Source organism: Nipponia nippon, unplaced genomic scaffold, assembly GCF_047370975.1.
Source record: "Nipponia nippon isolate SJK-2023a ecotype South Korea unplaced genomic scaffold, ASM4737097v1 scaffold_11, whole genome shotgun sequence".
Taxonomy (NCBI): Eukaryota; Metazoa; Chordata; class Aves; order Pelecaniformes; family Threskiornithidae; genus Nipponia; species Nipponia nippon.
In genome coordinates this window covers 1,900,632-1,922,247 of record NW_028262302.1, presented here as the reverse complement: position 1 = coordinate 1,922,247, position 21,616 = coordinate 1,900,632, and the positions used below count along the sequence as shown (strand labels likewise).

The 21,616-nt window shown below is 40.5% G+C and overlaps 1 protein-coding gene across 2 annotated transcripts in view; it reads right to left on the bottom strand.

Moving 5' to 3' along the window:
- ARHGAP5 (Rho GTPase activating protein 5) overlaps nucleotides 1-17,615 on the bottom strand; it is a 52,624-nt gene extending 35,009 nt beyond the window's left edge. The window contains exons 1-4 of one of the 2 annotated variants that reach the window (XM_087747147.1): nucleotides 17,355-17,615; nucleotides 9,631-9,737; nucleotides 6,966-7,131; nucleotides 1,307-5,205 (exon numbers count right to left, since the gene is read on the bottom strand). In XM_087747147.1, coding sequence (XP_087603273.1) covers nucleotides 1,307-5,029 — 3,723 coding nt within the window. In that variant the 5' untranslated portion in view covers nucleotides 5,030-5,205; nucleotides 6,966-7,131; nucleotides 9,631-9,737; nucleotides 17,355-17,615. The remainder of the gene's footprint in view (nucleotides 1-1,306; nucleotides 5,206-6,965; nucleotides 7,132-9,630; nucleotides 9,738-17,354) is intronic. The other variant, XM_087747146.1, reaches the window with a different exon arrangement.
- Between the last annotated feature and the right edge of the window lie 4,001 nt (nucleotides 17,616-21,616).

Here is a 21,616-nt window from a genome sequence, read left to right as displayed (position 1 = left end):
GACAGCAGGAGGATTATGAATACTATATTTCAATTTCTGTGCAGCAAGATTAATTCAGTCAAAAGTATATAAATTATTGTTTTTAAAAACATTTAAGTTTCCCAAAAAGAATAACTTCAAAGTATTTTTAACCGTATGATTTTATACCCACAAGACATCATTATCTGTGCTGATGAGTAAGCCTTAAAAAAATTTAGTGCCCTTTAAATCAGTCATGTGTAATTCAAATCACAGCTGCATACTAGGAAGTGCAATTCATACTTTAATCCATTAGTAAAATTTAACTATGATCTACTTGAACCAAACTTATTTCTAAATGCTATTCAAATACTAACAGATTTAAGCTAAAAGGGACGTTTTTCTAAATGCTACAAAAGACAATATTAAAAAGGTCGACTTATTTCGAGACAAGAAAGAAAATATCTAACTGACCAGGAACACTCTTGATTTAATGTTAAACAAAAACTATATGCAAGACAACGATTGCTAGCCTAAAATTAAAATCTAAACTCTAAGAGTATACATCCAGTACCTACACCACAACACTACCTTGATGTAATAACTTTTAAAACAGTAAGTCAAAAAATAAGTAACTACCAAGCATAAAGATCAAAATAAAATGTAGACATTTTTCAAGCAGAATGTCACATTATTATTTAGAAACCCACTGTGGGCAGGCATTTTGTTCCCTTTATTTTGTTTGAATAGAGAATTGTACAGGTAGCACAGCTTTCAACTTGATTATTTACTTGCCCGCACTAGAAAATGCAGCAGTCAGTAAAACCACTATATAAAGTTTCCTTTTCGTGCTCTTGTTTTAGAGTTCCAGGTAGACAATTGAGAATTAAAAGAAACCACCGCTTTCATTCACCAGCCCTAAACTTCATTCCAACAGCCAGAGCTGAAAGAACTGAAAGAACCAGTTCTACCCAAGAACGCATAAACCAGCTTTTTTTTTTTTTTTAAAAAAAAAAAAAAAAAGGAAAAGTTATGATTAACAAAGAAGGATCTGTGGACCAAATTCTGCCTTCATTTACTCATACAGAAGGGAGACTGCACATGTACATACAGAGGTGAAAAGAACTGAAACTTACTGAACAGCTGATTAGGTAGACAAACCATCTTACTCCCTGAGGTTTGCTAGCTCTGAGCAAGTTAAGTAGAAACTTGGACAAAAATCAAACAATGCTACTTCAAAACTTTAAACCACCTGTTTCAAAATAAGGTGCAACTCTCACATATTTTGACTCTTCCCTTCTTACAATGCACCAGAAGTTGTAAATAAAATATAAATCAATTGACTTACCTTCTTATCTTCTTTTGCTTTGTGGGTTTTCTTTTTCAGTTTTTTATCATCCAATTCTTGATCTGATGTAATAGCAGGGTTATCTATACCACCCTTCCATGTTTCGACAGGTGAAAGAAGTGGGTCTTCTTCACTTCCACGATGTCTTCCTTTTCTTTTAGTTTTAGAGGTGGTGAAAGCCTCATCATCACTTGCATCCGAATGTGTTCTCCTATAGTAAGACTTAGCTTTGCTGAACAGAGTCTTAGACTTATATTTGTATTTTGAAGGCCTTCTTTCCCCATGACTTTTGGATATTCTATCAGAAAACCCATTTTCTTCCTCACTTTGGGTATTTATAACAATTGAGTTTCGAACCTTAATAACACGATTCTGACTATCATCTGGAACCGCATAGATATCATCTGCAAAGCCTTTATGTTTGAAAATAGTGTCAATAGGTTCAGCATAGTTGTCAGATTGGTCTATATCTTCTGGTGGTGCCGCAGGCACTCGAGAAGGTTGTTTCCTGGGGTTTTTGCCTATACCTGCCTCAATTGTTTTCAGGAGGTTAGGATCTAGTTTTTTCACATTTGTTCTTGGAACAAGTGGTTTCGGTTTTATTGGAGGAGGCACTTTATGGTTGCGTTCATGGTCATGACAGTTGAGTGGTGTACTGTGAATAGGATACTCATTTCCTTCCAAATCCAGTCGGTACTTTGAACGGTCACTAGGTGCTGGGAGTAACCTCACATCATCACCAATTGGACTGTAAGGTGGTGGTCCTTCAGTATCATCCTCTGAATCTGGATAATTATAGTCAAGGGAACTTCCTCTGGGAGATCTTGGAAAAACATCTTCACTTGTATGCGTTGTTTCCCTTGTGCTGTCTGACATATAAGAACTTTCAATCATGTTTTTCTTCTCTAATACGTCACTGAAGAACAATGTGAAAACCTCAGTTTGACGATGATATTGAGATAATGAATATAAAGCTGTAAACTTCGCAGTAATCTCTGTTGCTATGTGTTCTCCTTCCGTCATGAGTTCCTTGATTGCTTCGTTCTCAAAGAAGTCTGCCTGGCTATCAGTAACAGCCACTAACTGGACAGGAATTGTATCCTGAACTTCAGAAAGAAATGCCCGAAGCATTCCCATGGATGCCTTCCGCTTCGCAGAATAGACCAGTATATATCCGTGAACAAGTTCATCTTTCCTTACACCAATTGAAGAATGATATGATAATATAGTTATCTGTATTCGACGCCTCTTTTCACCTATTATTTTATCAAGCATCAAAGAATTATTCTGGCCAGCCTGAGCAGCACTACAGGAGTGAGAGTCAAGGAAGGGTGAAAGAATAAGATCCACACTAAACGGATCACCACACATGGCACACATCACGATTCTTAAGTCAGCTTCTGACAGATCTTTAATGGTGGGAACTGGACTTACAACATCAAAATTGTGTTTAACTGCTTCCAGTACTCCCCTCAGAGCTTGTTTTATTTGGGTCTCATTAAACTTGCGTGGATACGTACCAGCAGGCACATCTACAAAAGGACATTGTAATTTGTTGGCCAATTGCTGTCCCTGATGTCTCAGAATAGGTAGATTCTTGCTAACACTGTCCCTCTGGTTAGCCAGTATTAATGTAAATGGAAGATTAGCCATATACTTGTCTCTCCTTATCTGAGATGCTTCAGCCCTTATTTTCGCTATGCACTCCCCAATAAAATTCAGTGATTCAATAGAGTTAAACACACAGAAACAACCATGTGGTTTGAAGGTTGAGGTCCACAACTGAGTCAACAGGTATGGGGATTTTGCATCGACTGGCCTAAGATCGAGTTCATATATTTTTCCATCTAATGCATATTCATCATCAGTGGATTGCGTCCGAATTTCATTTGCCAATTCTTGTGCAAGGCCATCTTTACCCAAAATGAAAAGATTGACTTTATCAATGTTGGCACTATCATGGTATAAATTTGAGCGGCCATGGTCTAGTTGCAGAAGACTGTTGGCAAGTAACTGCTCTACTTTAATGTCTGTGCAATTTTGGCCACTGAGACAAGTTTCTTTAGTTGGGTGATAAACAAATCCTATGTGTTTAAGCAGAAGAGATTCTCTATCAGGTGCAAGTTTCTGTAAAGCTTTGTATCTAGGTTCTTCACTCAGAACTGCATGGATTTCACTCATTTTATCTGAACTTGGTGTTGCATTAAGATCCAGGTCATAAAACAGCTCTGAATGTTCAAACAGCATTTCCTGAAACTCCTCTTTGGCTTTTTCAACAATCTCCCTCTGATGCCTACCATACACTTCCTTACTGTCTGCATCAGTGATGTATTTGAATGCTTCATCCTCCACTACAAAACATATAACTTCTTCCCATGGCTGTCCGGGTGAAATGAACTGGATTTTCTCAAGAGTTTTTTTGAATTTCTCCTTCATTTCAACCCTCCTTTTTTCAGATATAAGATGCTGCACATGGTTTTGATAAACTTTTTCTGCCTCTAGCGTAGTGAGAAGGTCAAATGGAATCCTCCTGTCATTCACTTTATCTATATGGTCAGTTTCATCCCAGGGTGTTTTTTCAAGCACTACAAAACAGGACTGGAAGTCAGGCCTTTTTTCCATTAACTTCAAGGCTTCTGACCAGCTCAAGTGTTCAATCTCATCAAGATTTGACAGGAGAGTATTAAGGGCTCTTGGCAATGCATTAATGTATTCTTCTTTTCTTTTTCTAATATGTTCCTGTTTAAGCTGCTCTATGTGTTTTGAAAATGTATTTTTGGCCTTTTTTGTTCCTTCCAAATTTATGTACTCTTCATAATCAGGGTGGTTTTTCAGTTTATTACTAACAGTTTTCCAAGTTGCATGATAGTCTCTCACAGTTTGGACAAGTTTTTCAAACTTATCTGTTGCTGTAACAACTAACTGTCTTTGAGTTTTATAGGCATCCAGATAGGGGATTATTTTAGGTTTACCACGAGTTTTATCCATCATTTGTACCAGTGCAGTAAAACATGTTTCAACATTGACGTTGAATCTTGCCGATGTTTCCACTACCACAAGGTTCTTCTTATTTGAAGCAAAGGCCTGAACCTCTCGCAGATAATGATCCACACATTCATCACATTTTGTTGCTGCTATTATTATGGGTTTTTTAGATTTTGAGAGCTGGATGTAGAGATTATTCACAAATTTAAGTTGATCATCAAACTTCCTATTGCATCCTTGGCTTACGTCAATGCACAATAAAAACCCATCTATGCTTAATTTCCCTTCAGGCATTTGTTTTTGCTCAAAGTCTTGCTCCAAGCCTAGCTGATCTGTGCAAATGTACATTAGTTTTTCTGCTGACTGCAGTTTGGAGGCAGCTGCACGTTTTATATATGGTTGTAAATTCGTACTCCGATGAGGCAAGAAAGTCTGATCATCAATGAACTCAGTCTGTTCAATTACATGAATTCTGCACTCAATTCCATCCTCACCACTCTGTGTTACGTCACCCCAGTACAAAAAGTGATCATTGTTAACAACTCTTCCTCCAAAGTCAATTGTGCTAAGCACAGAGGTATGCTCTGGATAATATTCATCTGCTTTTGAACGAACGAATCTATTGCACAAACACGACTTTCCAACTCCACAATTACCTTTATCCTTTTCAGTTCCAGACAGTCCAACAACACTAACAGCATAAGATGGGGGACGTGGCTCCTTGTTTTTTGCCATCATAACTTTCCTCTCATCCTTTTGCAATTATCAAGGTAACTGTATGTGGTTTTCATTCTGGAAAGGTTCCTACAAATTTAAGTTGTACATCCACGGTTCCAGAAATAGCTTTCAGTTGTTCCTGCTTTAGCTTGTCATTGAGAGAACCTCAGATAATTAGGATGAGGAGCATCATCTTCCTAAAGGAAACAAAGAGGGGAAAAAAATTTTAAAGATCGCAGGTATTTCTTTCTAATATTCACGACAGAAAAGATTTTTAAAAGCACTTTTGCTTCCTCACCCTGGAATTGTTTTTTGTGTATACGAAAATTTTACCACTACTTTAAATGAGATCTTAAACTCATAATTCATTCATGTTAATGCAATTTATATTATAAATTTAAAAATAAACAGTTTTTAGGCACAGTTTAATAATAGTTTATCACCTATTTTGATGGGTGATCAGCATACTACTTAAAAAAACCAAACAACCACACCCAAAATCCCAAATTATTGTTTTCCTTCATAGTTATGGGCACTAGGCACTAAAAAGCATTTTCCACTACAACAAATGCAACACAGAAACTCTAAACCCAAGCCAATATTCACATACACATACCTCTATTCATGCCCATACTTCCACTAGATAGCATGCTTAGCTGCATGAATAACACGACTTTTCCGTGCATTTGTAGGTTTAGTTTTAGGTTTCAGTAAAGAAACTTATAAAATAAGAAGCTGTAAAACCAGGAAGTTGGCAACGTGGCTCAGCCACTACCTGTTTGCAGAAGTAAACTACTTTATTTGTATACTAAAAGTAAACTGCTTATATTTGAAATTTTAAGATTACCATGTAGTATCACTCCTTCTGTCTCTAGGAAAAACCAAAAACTTTTAATAACTATAAACAAAAACTACGATATCTACACTCAAAAACTTCCACAGAATTTTTACAAGGTTCCAGTGGCTCTACTGAAACTGTCACCAAGTGTAACAATTACCACTAACTCTCAATTATTAATCAGAAGATTTTGCTTACATACATACTGCAAATGGAAAGACATCTACTGTTTTAGAAACAATTACATTATGAGGAAAACGAAAATTTTGAATGGCTGAATGACTGGGCCCAGCAGACTGCGATCAGTGGCATGAAATCTAGTTGGGGGCCAGTAACTAGCGGTGTACTCCAGGGGCCAATATGGGGTCCAATACTGTTCAACATCTTCATTAATGACTTGGATGATGGCGCAGAGTGTACCCTCAGCAAGTCTGCTGATGACAAAATCGGGAAGAGTGGCTGATACACCAGAGGGTTGTGTTGCCATTAGGGAGACTTTGACAGGCTGAAGACATGGGCTGACAGGAACCTCATGCACTGCCAAGTCCTGCATCCAGGGAGGACTAACCCCATGTACCAGTATATGCCGGGAGCCAATTGGCTGGAAAGCAGCTTTGCAGAAGAGGACCCGGGGATCCCAGCGGACAGCAAGCTGACACACAAGCCAGCAACGCGCACTTGCAGCAAACAAGGCTAACAACAGTATCCTGGGTGGTGTTAGACAAAGTATTGCCAGCAGGTCAAAGCAGGCGATCCTTCCCCTCTACGCAGCACTGGTGAGGACGCACCTGATGCACTGTGTCCAGTTCTACAGTACAAGAGAGACATGGAGCTACTGGAGAGAGTCCAGCAAAGGGCCACTAAGCTGATTAAGGGACTAAAGCATTCTCATATAAGGAACGGCTGGGAGAGCTGGGACTGTTTAGTCTGGAGAAGAGAAGGCTCAAGGGGGATCTCATCAAAGTGTACAAACATTTGGAGGAAAGGTGCAAAGAAGGCAGAACCAGACTCCTTCCAGTGGCATCTAGTGACAGGACAAGAGGCAATGGGCACAGACTGAAACACAGAAGGTGCCATATGAACATCAGGAAACACTCTTTTATTGTGAGGGTGACTGACCACTGGCACAGGCTGCCCAGAGAGGTTGTGAAGGCTCCCTCATTGGAGATACTCAAAAGTCACCTGCACACAGTCCGGGGCAATCTGCTCTAGGTGACCCTGTTTGAGCGGTGAGGCTGGACAAGACGACCTCCAGAGGTTGTCCAGAGGCACCTCCTACATCGTTCTGTAATTTTCATAAAAATACTTTTCTCATTTTCTTGGTAAAAAGAAAGCTATCACATGGCACTATAAATAAAAGGTACAGACTACTGTACTTGACATATTTGGTTTTACGTTTGTGGAGTATAAAATAACAACATAAATGTATGTAAATAAACCTGTAAATAGCCCTTATATGAAGTAAAAAGTATAACAAGTGTCAATACCGAAATTTTAGTCTCAATATCTCAGCTTTATTTGTTACGTATTTTGTCATGCTTAGCAACAATTTGTTGAGAATGGTACTGTAGTACCTTTCTTTAGTTTAAAAAAAAAAATATGTAGGATCTGTCACCCAAAAAGCTCTCAAAATCTGCTTTAATACTTGTAAAGCCACTTCACGACTGCTAAAACATATCTGAGTTTGATGACATGCAGCAGTAAAAGAAGTATTTGCATGACTAAAAGTTGCAAGAAGACAAAAATATTGAAATCTTTAATATCTTGTATAGAATCAATGCCTGGCCAACAGAGCTTTCCAACTTACTAACACCTAGAAACAGAAAACTGAGTTTTTGATCAGAAATATAGTATTTATGTATCAATATTTGTAATTTAATTCATTGACCACAATATAAAATAAAACCCACATATATAAAACCAGCTTTCAGTTATAGAAATTATAGTAAAGTATCCTTTTTATAACAAAGTATCAATTTCATTACAAAATGAAACTAAACTCAGTCTAATTTTTATACTCGAGAGTTTTTATATTGCAAGAACTGAAACTTCTATGCTATGTTTTAAGAATGATTTGTCTTTTTTTCTTTATATCAGTTCACTCAAAGACACATTCAGAAAGAGAGCTTGTATTTTAAATTTTGCTTTTTACTGTTTCCGCTGTGTTTTTTATATTCTTAAAACACAGAATTTAGAGCTAACGGAAAATGGCTCTAGGAATAAAAATACTTAGCAGAAGTAAATCCTTCACAAGCAGTGTTTATATTATTACAAATGAACCCAGTGTTTGCTTTCTAAAGCAAAGCTTATCATAGTAGCATCATTCAAACTATTAGAATGAGAAGTTTAGTCAGCACTTCCACTATAAAATGTTTTCTGTTTACCACAGCACAATACAGATTTGACGTGGACTAAACTAGAACACAAAAACTCATTCACAGGATTATTTCATTTAATCAGGAAGATGCTGTCAATTTGCAACTAGTTTATATGAAACAATCAATACTTTCAGATACTCTACATCCTCACGTAGCACAGGTTCTTCCTCCTCCAGCAATAAATGTTTTGTCAAATCAATACATTTTTAAGTGAGTAAGTACGAAGAGTAAGGTGAAATGGGACACTGACAAAGTGAAAACAAACACAGTCTCTCACAAAATTTCTGACACGGAAGATTTTCACCACAGTGGGAGTTGAATCACTAAAGATATTAAAAAACAGTGCGGTTCTCTTTTCATTTTTTATACAGTTTCTACTCTGCACTGATTGTACAAAGCAAAGTCACAGAATGAAATCTATATTAATTTAGTAATAAACCTGGTAAAAACCTGACATCATAATGGCTTCACATTTAATATGTAATCATTATCAAATTGCTCCCCAAATGGAAATGTTTTCTTTTCAGTATACCACTAATTTAAAGGCACTTTATAGTTTTGTACAGTTTTAAAATATACACACTGGAAATTCATGGTAAGTTAGTTCTATTATCTTACTTCAATCTGCCTAATTCTGTTATAACAAATTGAAAACAGTCCAATTCATCGCCCCCCCCCCCCGCCCCACCTTCGTCTTTGTTACAGATTCCAAGGAGGGGCTGTTTTATTTCCCCAACTAATTTCAGTCTTCGAATTGAAAACAATAAGAGCGTTTCTATGTTCAAAGAGAAAAATTCTGAAGAACTATGGAAGACACAAAGTGCATGACATCACTGCAGGAAGAATCTCTGACCTTCTACAGTCACACCATAGGACCTTGTACATTTAATATGTAATCATTATCAAATTGCTCCCCAAATGGAAATGTTTTCTTTTCAGTATACCACTAATTTAAAGGCACTTTATAGTTTTGTACAGTTTTAAAATATACACACTGGAAATTCATGGTAAGTTAGTTCTATTATCTTACTTCAATCTGCCTAATTCTGTTATAACAAATTGAAAACAGTCCAATTCATCGCCCCCCCCCCCGCCCCACCTTCGTCTTTGTTACAGATTCCAAGGAGGGGCTGTTTTATTTCCCCAACTAATTTCAGTCTTCGAATTGAAAACAATAAGAGCGTTTCTATGTTCAAAGAGAAAAATTCTGAAGAACTATGGAAGACACAAAGTGCATGACATCACTGCAGGAAGAATCTCTGACCTTCTACAGTCACACCATAGGACCTTGTCCCTACAGACTTTTAGATTTTCCAAATAAAGAAAACAAGGTGTATCATCTTGTACTTATTCACCCACCTCCCCCCTTAAACACAAGATTATGAAGACCTAAAGCCCAAACTTACCCTTGGGAAAACAAGGTGCAGAGCAAGATGATTATCCTGCTGTGATCTTCCTGCAGTAATGTCACACATTTAAACAGTGCCCTTCAGTAAGTCCTTCCCTGAGGGATCTGAAAACAAAAAGTAATATTCATTAATAATTTCAAAATTATGAAAGCAGAAGTGGCAATCAAGAGAAGGTACAACACTTCACCTATGCATAAGGATTATTTTCCTCATTTTAAACCCACAAACAGGACTCAGAGCTCAAGCTGGTCTTCCTCTAAACTTAGAGGGTTTAAATCCTGTAAGCACAGCTATTAATACTTGGGACAGAGAGAGCACAATTCTTCTTAAGTGACTGTGATATCATAAATTCAACTTGGTATTTTAATAATACCTAGGTTGCAGAAGCCTCTCCTGAAAAAGAAAATTAATAGAGTGTCTCAGATAACACATAAAATGTGAGATATAAAAATCACTAATCACTTGTAGAAAAATTTGGAATTCTAAAATATCTAGAACATAGTTTTGTAAGATGAAGTCGGTATAGCCAGTAAATACAAAATATACAAAATGAATGTATGTCTGAATACAGGTATATAGATTTTATTACTAGGAAAAAAGTACAGTCTACCTCAAAACCCTTTTACCTGTAGTACAGCATTTCTAAATTAAAAGGTCTCACAGACTGTGGCAAATCAGAAATGGAAAGCATAATTATATTTGAAGATTGTGAATTCTCAACTAGGATACAAATTATTAGTATAGCCTTGATAAATGTTGATTTTATGGCAGGGATGCTGGTACAAAGTAACCAAAAATGGAACTGCCTTCCATAGAACTTCTGCAGCTTGCATCCACACAAAACCCAGACTTTGAATGTCAGGACAGTGATGCATATATTAAGATGCAGAAAAGGAAAGGAACTTGAGGCACTTGCACTGGATCAGTCACCATCCCCGAAGGTATTTAAAAGACGTGTAGATGCGGTGCTTAGGGACATGGTTTAGTGGTGGACTTGGCAGTGGGACGTTAATAGTTGGACTTGATGATCTTAAAGGTCTTTTCCAACCTAAATGATTCTATGATGTAAGCCACTTTTAACTAAGGAAAGGTGTCATTTTTAAGCAAGATGCAGCAACACGCTGTATATGCGCTGAACATAACATCAAGAACGTATGGCAGAGCTTTTTGTTGTTTTGTCGTTTATGATTGTATTCTTAGTAATTCCACTTTGCTTTGGGAACAGTACAGCTAATTGAAAAAGCCTAAGCTTTAGTATACTTCCTTTTGGACAAAAAAGGTTCCGCAATAGTGATAAGCAATATACCAGTACCACAATAATACTGCAATTCTCAACTTGCGGTACCAAACACCACCAAAATCATTAGGCGGCAGGCTATCAGTCCTACACGAAGCCTGGTGTAGCTGCAGAGCTAAACTCTATCACTTGAAAGTGAAGACAGGAGGTAAGTCACGCTCCCTGCCCTTACCTCCTAGCTGTGGCACTCCTCTGCGTCCACAGGTAAGTGAGCAGAGCAGATAGTTGCACATGAGGAAACAGACTATGCGACTCTGAAGAGTATGTGGAAGAGCAGGCAGACCGAGAGAAAAGTGTCTCTGCCTACAAGAATGCATCTGGGGCTTGGGGGAGGGGGACACCAGCCATTTTGCAATGCACGCTGCCACAAGAGAAAGCTCAAAGACAGGCCCCCAGAAGATCAGCTAGAAGCATTCAGAGGCCAGAGAAAGCTCTATTTTCAAATACATGTCTCCCAAAGTCTTCTGAGCCGAATTCTAAACATTAGCATAGAATGTCATATTATTAGCAACTAATAAATACTAAAATAGTTATCACCTACCATTATTTAGTAATTGTGGCTGCACAGGAACTTGTAGATTGGTTCATAGCCGAGAAAATCACTTACAGATAAATACCGAGTATTTCTGAATACCTTCTGAAATTGCTTTCTGAACCTAAAAATGTTTACCATCTGCGGACCTAACATGGCTGAAGCAGAAATGTTGTCTGAAAGACTCTACAGAATTGCTCATGACCACAACAATTTAAGCAGCTGCAAACAATGCCAACAGGGAAAGTAAGAGTGTTTTCCCACAGTCCTTTACTTTGTAATGTTGTCTCGATGCAACAGTTTATGGACCAGTATTTTTCAGGGTTAGTTTCCGTTACCATAGTCTTGTGATAGTGTTTCTAAATTAGCTGGTCAAGCAAAGAAAAGTACACACGAAAACAAGGGCCATCACAGTCTAGTCTGCTTTACAGGGTACATGAATACACCAACAGAAAGTTACCGTGACCTCTACAGTGGATCGCAAAGCAAGTTCAAACACATTAGATACCACTGAAATGGTTTGGAGGACGAGTTTTGAATGCACAGCACTTTCAAATATCAAAGACCATGATTCCAAGGAAGTTACAGCTCTGGATTCAAGTTACTGATGACAGTAAGTTTTTATACCAAGTCACCCCTCACTTCACACTGTTTCAGAATCAAAACTTGGCATTGGAAAATATTTAGTATGGTATCTGAATTCCAAGACCTATCAGCACATCAGTAATTACAGCTCTACCCAAAACATACCAGAATAACAATTCAACCATTTTCACTTCAAGAACCAGTAAAAAAAAAAAAAACAAAAAAACAAACCTAATGTTGATGTAGCTTAAGGTAATGTTGTTACTTCTCAGTCAGCATTTACGAAGAGGTATCTTTTTCACTCCAACACGCATAAGAAATCTTCTCCTCAAATCAAAATCCTTTTTAGAAACTAAACCAGACACGGAGTATACCAATGTCATCTTATCAACAATTTCGATTCACTGAAGTCTTTTGAGGTCCTGGCCACTTAATGTGTCCTGTCCTCTTTACTAACATGCCGATATTCTTGCTTTCACAAGTGCTGGTAATCTTAATTAAGTAGCTGTACTTGAAATCTTATTTATAAGTAAGCATAAATACAATGCTCCCTGGTAAAATTCCACAAGTACCAGCCAACACTAGGAAAAAAAGATTCAGACTGCTTATCAGGAAATAAACTCAAGCAATAACAAGCTAGTAAAGGACAATGGCTTGAAATGTCTTCAATAGTGATACTCTGACTGAAAAGGAATACAGTTTAAGTGGTATGGTGATTAGTCATGCTAGGTAAATGAAGGATGAGAATGGATTACCCCAACTGCTGTTCATTTCAGATTCAGTTACTATGATGGCCAACTACCATCCCTAAAGGAGTTATGTAGCCTAGATAATTCTTTGCATACAAAAGCAAAGTAATCAATTTATAAAAAAAAAAAAAAAGAGAGAAAAAACCTGACCACCCAACTTCATATTACAAATCAATGCAAAACTGTGTTTAAAAACATAAGTTCAAAGCTCTTAGTTCTTACTAAATTTACCAAATTTCTCCTATTAATAACAATACTCTGAAGACCTCCAGTGTATTACCCAAAATTAAATCAAGGCCTAAACTTTATTTCTAAATTCAAAACAAAACATCATTCTTTAGCTGGAATCTAGCATTCCAGGGGGCATCTATTATCATTGTTGCTGTTCACAAAAAACAAACAAACAAACAACACAACCTACACAAATTAGATCAAGGTACAATAAACAGCTGAACTGCAAAGGTTCAAATTATCAGCATTGCACTAGTCTGAACTTAGGCCTCTCGAGTTACTTATCTACAGATTTCTGAATATCTGAAAGCGTTCAATATAGGTTCAAAGCCTGTATTTAACAGCAAAGAAAATAGTACAAGTTTACAGGAAAAATAAATTCTTAATTCCTTTCGCACAGGAGAAGCTCCTACTAAAGACGCACACTGCTCAGCAAAGCTTCTTAGTGCAAGGCTACTTGATCAGGCTTATTTACAAAGTTATTCAGGAAGAACACAAAAGAACTAACGGAGAAATTTTACAAAGAGGACCCAAGAAAGAACTGATAAAAATAGAAGAAAGAAAAAGAAGGAGATGAGGCAGGAGGGATCAAGGTAAGGACAGAAAAAAGGGCTAAAACGCATTTCCTGCAAAAAGAAAAATTTACATCCTGGCAGCAGCAACTTCAACAAATTTTACTGATCCACGTATCTGGATCATTTCACGTTATTTTGCTTGATGAGGAACTGCACTATAGAATCCAGGACCCGACACTGTAAGTTCTGAGACTTAATTCAAACAGTAGTTTGTTGTTTGACCTTGTACAAGCCATATGCATAATTTTTACCTGTGTAAAATGAGAACACTGGTTATCCACTTCTTTTTTAAATTATGAAATGAGCAAGTGAAAAGCCATATGTAAGCAGCAAATAGTAATTAGCCAACTTAAATAAATGAATGCCAAGATGCAACAACATACACATTTCCAAAACTGTGTATGCAGGTATTGGCTTTACTTTTTTAAATGCAAACGTTCTTCTGTTATGCTTGCATGTCAACTGATGCAGAATTGCAAAAATGGGTGGAAACTGTAATTCAAAGCCAAAAAAACAACTCTAATTTACTCCAAAATGTCATGTGCAGAACCAGCCACAGATTGATTAAATCAGCTTCCGATAGGTGTTAGTGACTAGGAAAACACAGTTAATACTGAAATTCAAAATAAATTCACTCCAACTGCTTCAGATTTTCCTGCGAGGAATTTTGAACACATTTGTCTTTAAATATTTCATTAAAATCCATAAACATAAGGAAGTGATGAGCGGGTTCAAACAATAATCTGTAAGATGTGATACCCTTAAAAGTACTTTTGAAAACTGATGGAAAAACCCAAGAATATTCCAGCTCACCTACACTAACCTTTAGGCTACGAATTCTCAGAGGGGAAAAAAAAAAACAAAACCAGACTAAAACACGATTAAGAGTATTGTGCGCCCATTAAGTTAGAAATAACACGGGGGGGGGAGGGATCTTGACAGTCCGAATACAGAATTCCCAGTGTTATTGGGACTACCTGAAACTAAACTTTTTCCTACAGTTACGCGTACGGTGGAGTACTTCAAAAGCGACGGGCAGCCCAGGTCAAATCCCATGTTACTGACGGCGAGCACCCGAGGGGGAGCGCGCCGCGGCGGCGGCCGGAGGAGGCGGGCAGGGCCGGGCCGGGCCGGGCCGGGCCGGGCGGCGCGCGCCTGCCAAGCCCCCTAGCGGCCAGGCGGCGCCGGCCCGGGCGCGGAGTCCCCGCCGCGGCGCGGAGCCCCGCTCCCCTCCCCAGCGACGCCGGCTCCGTCCCACAGCGCGCTCGTCCTTCTCACCTCGCAAGAAGGCGTCACGGGCTTTACTCTCACAGGTACGTCATGCCCATAAAGGTGACACTTTTCAGCTTGCTCACCGACATAACTGTGCCAGCAGAACTTTCACGCTGAGCATTTGGCTTCACCAACTTCCATTCTTTGGGAAAAGGCCGGAGAGCACCACCCCCGCAGGATGCCCGGTGCGTGCGATCTGACGAACACACCACGTACCGGCCTGCTAAAAGTAGCCATGCGGAGCGTTTTGAAGTTTTATGCAAGATATCCCTGAAGGATGCCAGCACATGGGATTTATCTGCTGTTAAGAAAGTACTTTGGGAAGTCTTACGATACCGTCGGCATCCTTTTAATATCTTTATTAAACGGAAAGGAATTATTTTTGCACCATCTACTCAAATAACAAGTCCCAAAGGGGAAACTTACACAGAACAGTCTATTATTATGATCGGTGCTTTCCTTTCCTGCAAAGTTTGCACATGGAAAAACACCTACAGCTTTAGAAAAGCGCATTTTATCTTTAACCTCGAAAAGATGTGCAGCATTTGATTCTGTTAGTGCTAAATATAGCATTTTAAAACAATTTAGTCTGAGCCTAAAGTATTTAATTGGATTACATTACACATGCAACACCTTAGCTAAAATAAAGTCCAATACCAGGGAGTGGTAGGCATTTGGTTGCAATTATTTACATTTTTACAATGCAGGCAGCTGCTTTACATAAGGATACTTTAAAAAAAAAAAAAAAAAAGCATACTGTTTCAGCTCAGTATGTTCCAAGCTTAAAAGCAATTGTTATACTAAAACAAGCTAGTGGTAGCGTAACAAATGCTTAAACAATTTCTGATACTTTAAGTACTATACTCTTTTTAAAAACTACCGTATTTATTTACATCATACTTCCTAAGCTCTACTGGCACTGAGTTTCAGGAGGATACAGTAAACAGAATTTTAAGAATTTTAGCACTTCTTAAAAATAATTTTCAAAGAAGCAGAAAGGAAAATAAACCCTTATAGAAATGCACCTGGATGAATATTTGTAAAATGCTCATTTTAGATACATACTATGAATGTTAAATATGCATAGGTTTTTGGGGAAAGCACTTAACTCTGGTCACTGATGTCACTGCTGAAAACAGCTGTCATACTGAAGAACCTTAGGAAGGTAAGGCAGCACAACAGAAAAAAAGCTACCTATTAATTCCTCATTCATTTATAAGTACACAAGTATCAGCGCTGTAACTGGCTTCAATGCACAGGTTTAAAATGGACGTCCAATTGACCAGCAAATGTTGTTCTCTCTTTACTGTTTTTACTCTGCAGTGTAGAGTTTTTAAATTTCTGTCAAGGATCTTTATTAAGAAAAAAAAAAAAAAATCCTCCAGTTATCTGCGTGACACTAAACTAAAGAATACACACATACCCCCACAGGCCTATTTTGGTCTAGATTAAAAACGTTTCCCTCCTACTTATTAAGGAAATATTCCACACTGATATCAAAAGCGATACAGGAGAGGACAAGAGGGGTACAGAGGAAGGGTGGGGTGGATTCTGGGGAGAAGGTGACAAGTATGTCTTCCTTTTAAGTAAATGGTCTTTCTTCTATTTTTAATTAAAACGGCGTTTTATACTCCTTATGCCCTACATTTGCAAGACCGTAGCATCATATCTGTATATCTCTGGTGCTTTCCTTGGGTGGAGAGAGTCTAAAGGTTATGCTGGTCGAAGGGATTCAAAATGCTTGAAAGCTGCAACACCGCAACCGGCTACCCTATTTCAAAGCCTTAAAATCCACCTGGTGGAAAAGCAGAAATGCACATGCATCATTAGGAGAGTGAAGTTTTCTGAAATTTAATATCGAGCAATATTTGAAGGTGAAAGGAAGGAGGAGAGGAATTGACAACTGTTCCAATTTGGTAGAGAAGGAAAAGAATAGAGAAGACGAGAATGAGTAGAAGAAGGGGGCGATAAGGAGGAAAAGAAGTACAGAGAAAGGAGAACAGAAAAGAGGGGGGGGAAAGGGCAGTGGGAATGGAAGGAGGGAGGACGCTAAAGGAGCAGGGGGAAGAAGGGAATGAGGAAGGAAGAAGAGAGGAGTAGGGAAGCTCCCCTTCCTGCCTTCCTCCCTCCCTGGAGAGCCGTGACCAGCTGGCAGCCTCGTACAGCAGGCTCAGACCCTCCCATTGCTCAGGCCTTCATCACCTGTCTGGGACCAGGCACTCCGCTCCCTGCCCTTCCTGCCTCCCCTCCCTCGCGCGGAGGGGCCGAGGGGGCCGAGCGGGGAGGGAGGAGGGGGGCCGGCTCCCCTCTCCCCACGCCAGCCCCAGCCCTTTGAACTGGTTACAGCCAGCGGCCGCCGCACCAGCTCGCCGGGCTACGGCCGCCTCCTCCCCCCGCTCCCCTTCCGCCTGCCGGGCCGGCCGCCCCGCTCCGGGCCGCCGGGCCGGGCCGGCTCCCACGGGACCGGATTCCTCCCTCACCTCGCGCCGTCGGGATCCGGCTCCTCGGCGGCGGCGGGAGCGGCAGCATTCCCGGGACGCTCTCTCCACGCCGGCGCCCCCGGCGGCTTTTCCTCCCCGCGGGGCTCTCTCCGCTCTCCGGCCCGCAGCTCCCGAGCGCTCCCGGCCGCCGCAGCCCCGTCCCCCCTCTCCGTTCCCTCCCCGGCGCTCTCGGCTCAGTAATGGCGGCCGCCGAGCTTCCCCGGCTCTCGCTTCGCTGACGGAGTCTCTCTCTCCCCCTAACTTTACCTCAGCAGCTTCCCTCCCCTCCCCCCTCCCTCCCGCCGCCGCGGCTCAGCGCGCGCCCGCCCGGCCAGCTGCGCGTGCGCGGGGAAGCGCCTTCCTGCTGCCGCTGGATTCCCTGGGAAGCCTGGGAGAGTGCGCGCGGCCGGCCGCCAGCTGCGCGCGCACGCAGGCGCGCGCGCCGCTCCGCCTCCCCTCCCCTCCCCGGCCCCTGCGGGCACGCGCGCCGGGCGCCTGGCTTGTGCCCCGGTGGGTAGCGCGGGGAGCCGGGAGGCGGAGGGCCGCGAGTTCTCGTCCCGCCTCGGACAGCCGCGCAGGCCGGCACCGCCGCCGCGCTCCCCGCGGGGGAGCGGCTCCCAGGTGCGGCCGTCCCCGCGGCGCCGAGGCGGCGGCGGCGCTTGCTCCCGAGCGCGGCCGGCTCCGCGGAGGGGACGGGACGGAGGCAGCTGGAGCCCGGCCGGTGCTTCTCACCCAGCAGCAGTGCCTCCGAGGGAGGAAAATGGTGGTTGGCGGGGCTGGGATTCAGAGGTGCCAAAATGCTGCGTGGGTCAGCCCTGTTCGGCCACTTCTCTCTTGCCGGGCTGCTTGTAACTTTTCACAGCATTTCCCAGGTTTAGCCAGTGTAACACAGCACTTCTTTCGTTTTCGAATCATTAAAAAAGCGAGGACTGGCAGCAGAGCCTGCTCTGGGGCCTACAGACGTAACCTGCACGGCGCCTGCGGGGAGCCGTGGGACACTGCCTCGCAAACGATACCAGCCACCTGGGCGATTCAGGGGTCAGATTAAGCGAACCAATATAATGCACGCTTTTCAGCGGTATCCCCACGTGCCACCGTGTTGCAGGTGGCTGGCGGGCAGTAAAATCCCTCTCCCGCTCTCAGAGGCCTCCCGGGTTGTAATTAAGGCGCACGAAGCACTCGCGCAGTGACGGTGTTGCGAAGCGGCCAACGCGGGTGTTCCTGCCTCTGCCTTCGGAGCTGGGTTTCCGCAGGCAGTGGTAGGTGAGGCGTGGGACACCGCGAAAAAACTAGTAAGTAGATGCTAATCTGTACCATCCCCTTCAGGGGACAGGGCATCTGTGGGCATCATGCACATGCACCTTATTTTTGCGTACGCAGAAATTCTATGCATCTGATTCTATTCTATGCATCATTTATTACTAAAGATCATTTTCATGTATACATACCACGGAACAAATATTTTACTAGCAACCTTATTCCTGGCACAGTCCAAGTTTTGAGTGTTTTAACTTGCAATCATAATATTTAATAACAATATTGTTTGTTCTGTGCAATTTTACATATTGCATGCACGTCTGAAAGTTTTACATCTGAAAATTAGCAAATTAAAGGGTTTAAAAATTCAGAGCCTTTCTAAAGACACATTGCCTGTAAACTTGAATTTTTGAGAAAATTCTAACTAACTAAGCCTCTTTGTGTTACATTTGAGCAAACAGCCTTGTGGATGCTGCCTTACAGGAAAGTGTTCCTAGAAATACACATCTTAGGTAGGTCCACCCTAAAGAGATGTAAAATTATTTGACACTAATCGCAGCATCTGCTCAAGAGATTTTGCGGTCACATCCTAGTTCTCAAAAAAAAAAAAAAAAAAAAAAAAAAAGGCAAGCTAAACAAGCCTAAAATCAGAACTTAATTTTCATTTAAATTGACTGATTTTGAGTTTCTTGGGGGTTTTTTTTGTTCAAAATACATACCTTGGGGCATTAAAGCCCCATTTCACATTACCAGAATCAAAACCTTATATTGATATGAAAAAAAATCTTTTGAGATTCCTTAGCTTAATAAAATAGAAATTTAAAGGAGTGAGATCTGTATCCTTCTGAAACTCTGCATAGGTATTAATTACCTTAAGCAGTTAACATTAATGAGTTTTCATAAAGGTCCATCATGTAGAAGACCTTTCATGTAGAAGACCTCTCATGTAGGAATTGATTGTATCACTTACTTTGATCCTGATCTGAGTCAAAAAAAAAACCCTTTAGCAAAGCGAGTAGGCTTACATAGGTATAGATGTAAAAAAAAAGTTTAATGAAGCAGGACATGAGCTTGGGAATAGCAAGAAGCCTTTCCCAGCAAGCTCAAACCTGAAGCATGCAAGGACAACGAGGAGTGCTTCGGTTAGAAGCAGATGGCAACACCATTAGTTACAGGGAGGGTGGAGGTACTCTCTTCAGACGGATGGACAGCAACCGGACGAAAGGCAACAGGCGCAAGTAGCTTCCTACGATGTTAGTCCCCAGTAGACACACCATCGGCTCCAAAAGCAGTCCTCGGTGAAAGAAAGGAGCAGGTTTCCAGGCAAAATTAGATGAGCTAATTCTTCTTCCTCTGATCTTAAATATTCCCCCCAAAATTAATATAATAGAGAAGGACCATAAAGTCAGAAATTGATTTTCATATAGATTTCCTCACTTCAGATCACTGCAATAAGAAGAAACTGATGTGCAGAAACTCCATTTGCTTGTTGCAAGGCTACAAGCCTTGTTCTGGCAGGCTACAGTAGGTAGCTCGCTATGATTTTGCAGCGCTTCTTAAACCTTTTGATTTTGGATAAAGCTACAGAAAGTCAAGAATTATGGCCAGTGAACCAGCGAGCAGGGTTATAAGCAGATTTATGACACGGTGTTTTTCCTAGACTCTATGAAATTTATAAGCTTTGCAGTTTAATGTTAACTATTGGGCAGAGATATACACATAGCCCATTTCAGAGGCATATTAAGAAGACATGCAAGGTTTATAAAGTTTCACAGGGAAAATGGTGAGAAAACTGCAAATCCATGAGAAAACAGTAGACATACAGGTAGTTTTATGCCCTTGTGAGAGCACAATAATTAGAGCTATAGGGCTGCTTAAAGATTTCATGTCACTAATGAAGCAATAAGATAAATTAAACCAACTTGATCAAAGTATTCTTTAATATGAAATTTTATTAAAATAGTTCAGAAATATTTGTGAATATTTGTCAGAAGAAATCTTTCAAAGAATCTTTTCCATGACTGAGAAGAATACAGAGAGCATTATAACTTAGAGAAGGTGTAAAAATAAAGTGTACTAATAAAATCCGATTAATAATCTAGCTAGGTTAGTGTTTTGTTAATTATGCAGAAAGACATTTCAGAGAAACGTTTTAGTAAACCTCGAGAAACTCAGAAGAAAGTCATTAATGATGTGCAACATGTTATTTATAATGACTATTGTTATTTCAGCCTTTTTCTGTAGCAGATTTCCCCTTAGAAACACCCACATGCTGCAGGGGCTGATTATAAACACAAATAAAGTAATCACCTTCCAGATATCTAGAACCCTATGCAAGGTGAGCAATGAACGGATAGTTTGCTTCTGTCTTTCCTTGTGGACAGCAGGGCCCGAGGAATAGAAAACAAGAGCAGCAGCAGTCCGCCATTTCCCAGCCTCTTTCTGTCTCTTCCATTATGCGGGGCCAAACAAGAGAAAAGTCCATATCTCACTTTCCCCATGCTTCTAGAATTAGGGGATTTCAAACCACAAATCAGATCAGCAATGCACGCACTTCTCATGGGTACAGCATTTTCTTAATTACCTTTGCTCTTCCATCATTGCTTTCTTTACACCACTTGGAAGTGCAAAGCAAGCAATCTTACCAGTGTACTGAACCAAAAATCAATGTGCTGTTGTTGGTTGTAAAACACGAAATCTGCACATATTTTATTTTACCACAAGCTGCTTCTCAGACCTCTTCCCCAGCATCCCTCATTAAACAGCAGAACTGCCAGGTCCGTCTCACTTCAAGGAAAAGGTACTGTTTTGCATAAAGTTTAAGAATCGATGTTACAGTGCCTTCTCTGTGAGAAAATCTTCACACACTTTGAAATTGTTCTACTATTTGCGCTCATGTTAATTCATTGCATTGCGTGTAAAAGCATTTGTATGCAGGAAGAGAGGGCAAAATAGAAGCGTAAATACTTAAACCGTCATCTCAAATTATTAAGGAAAACCTGTTT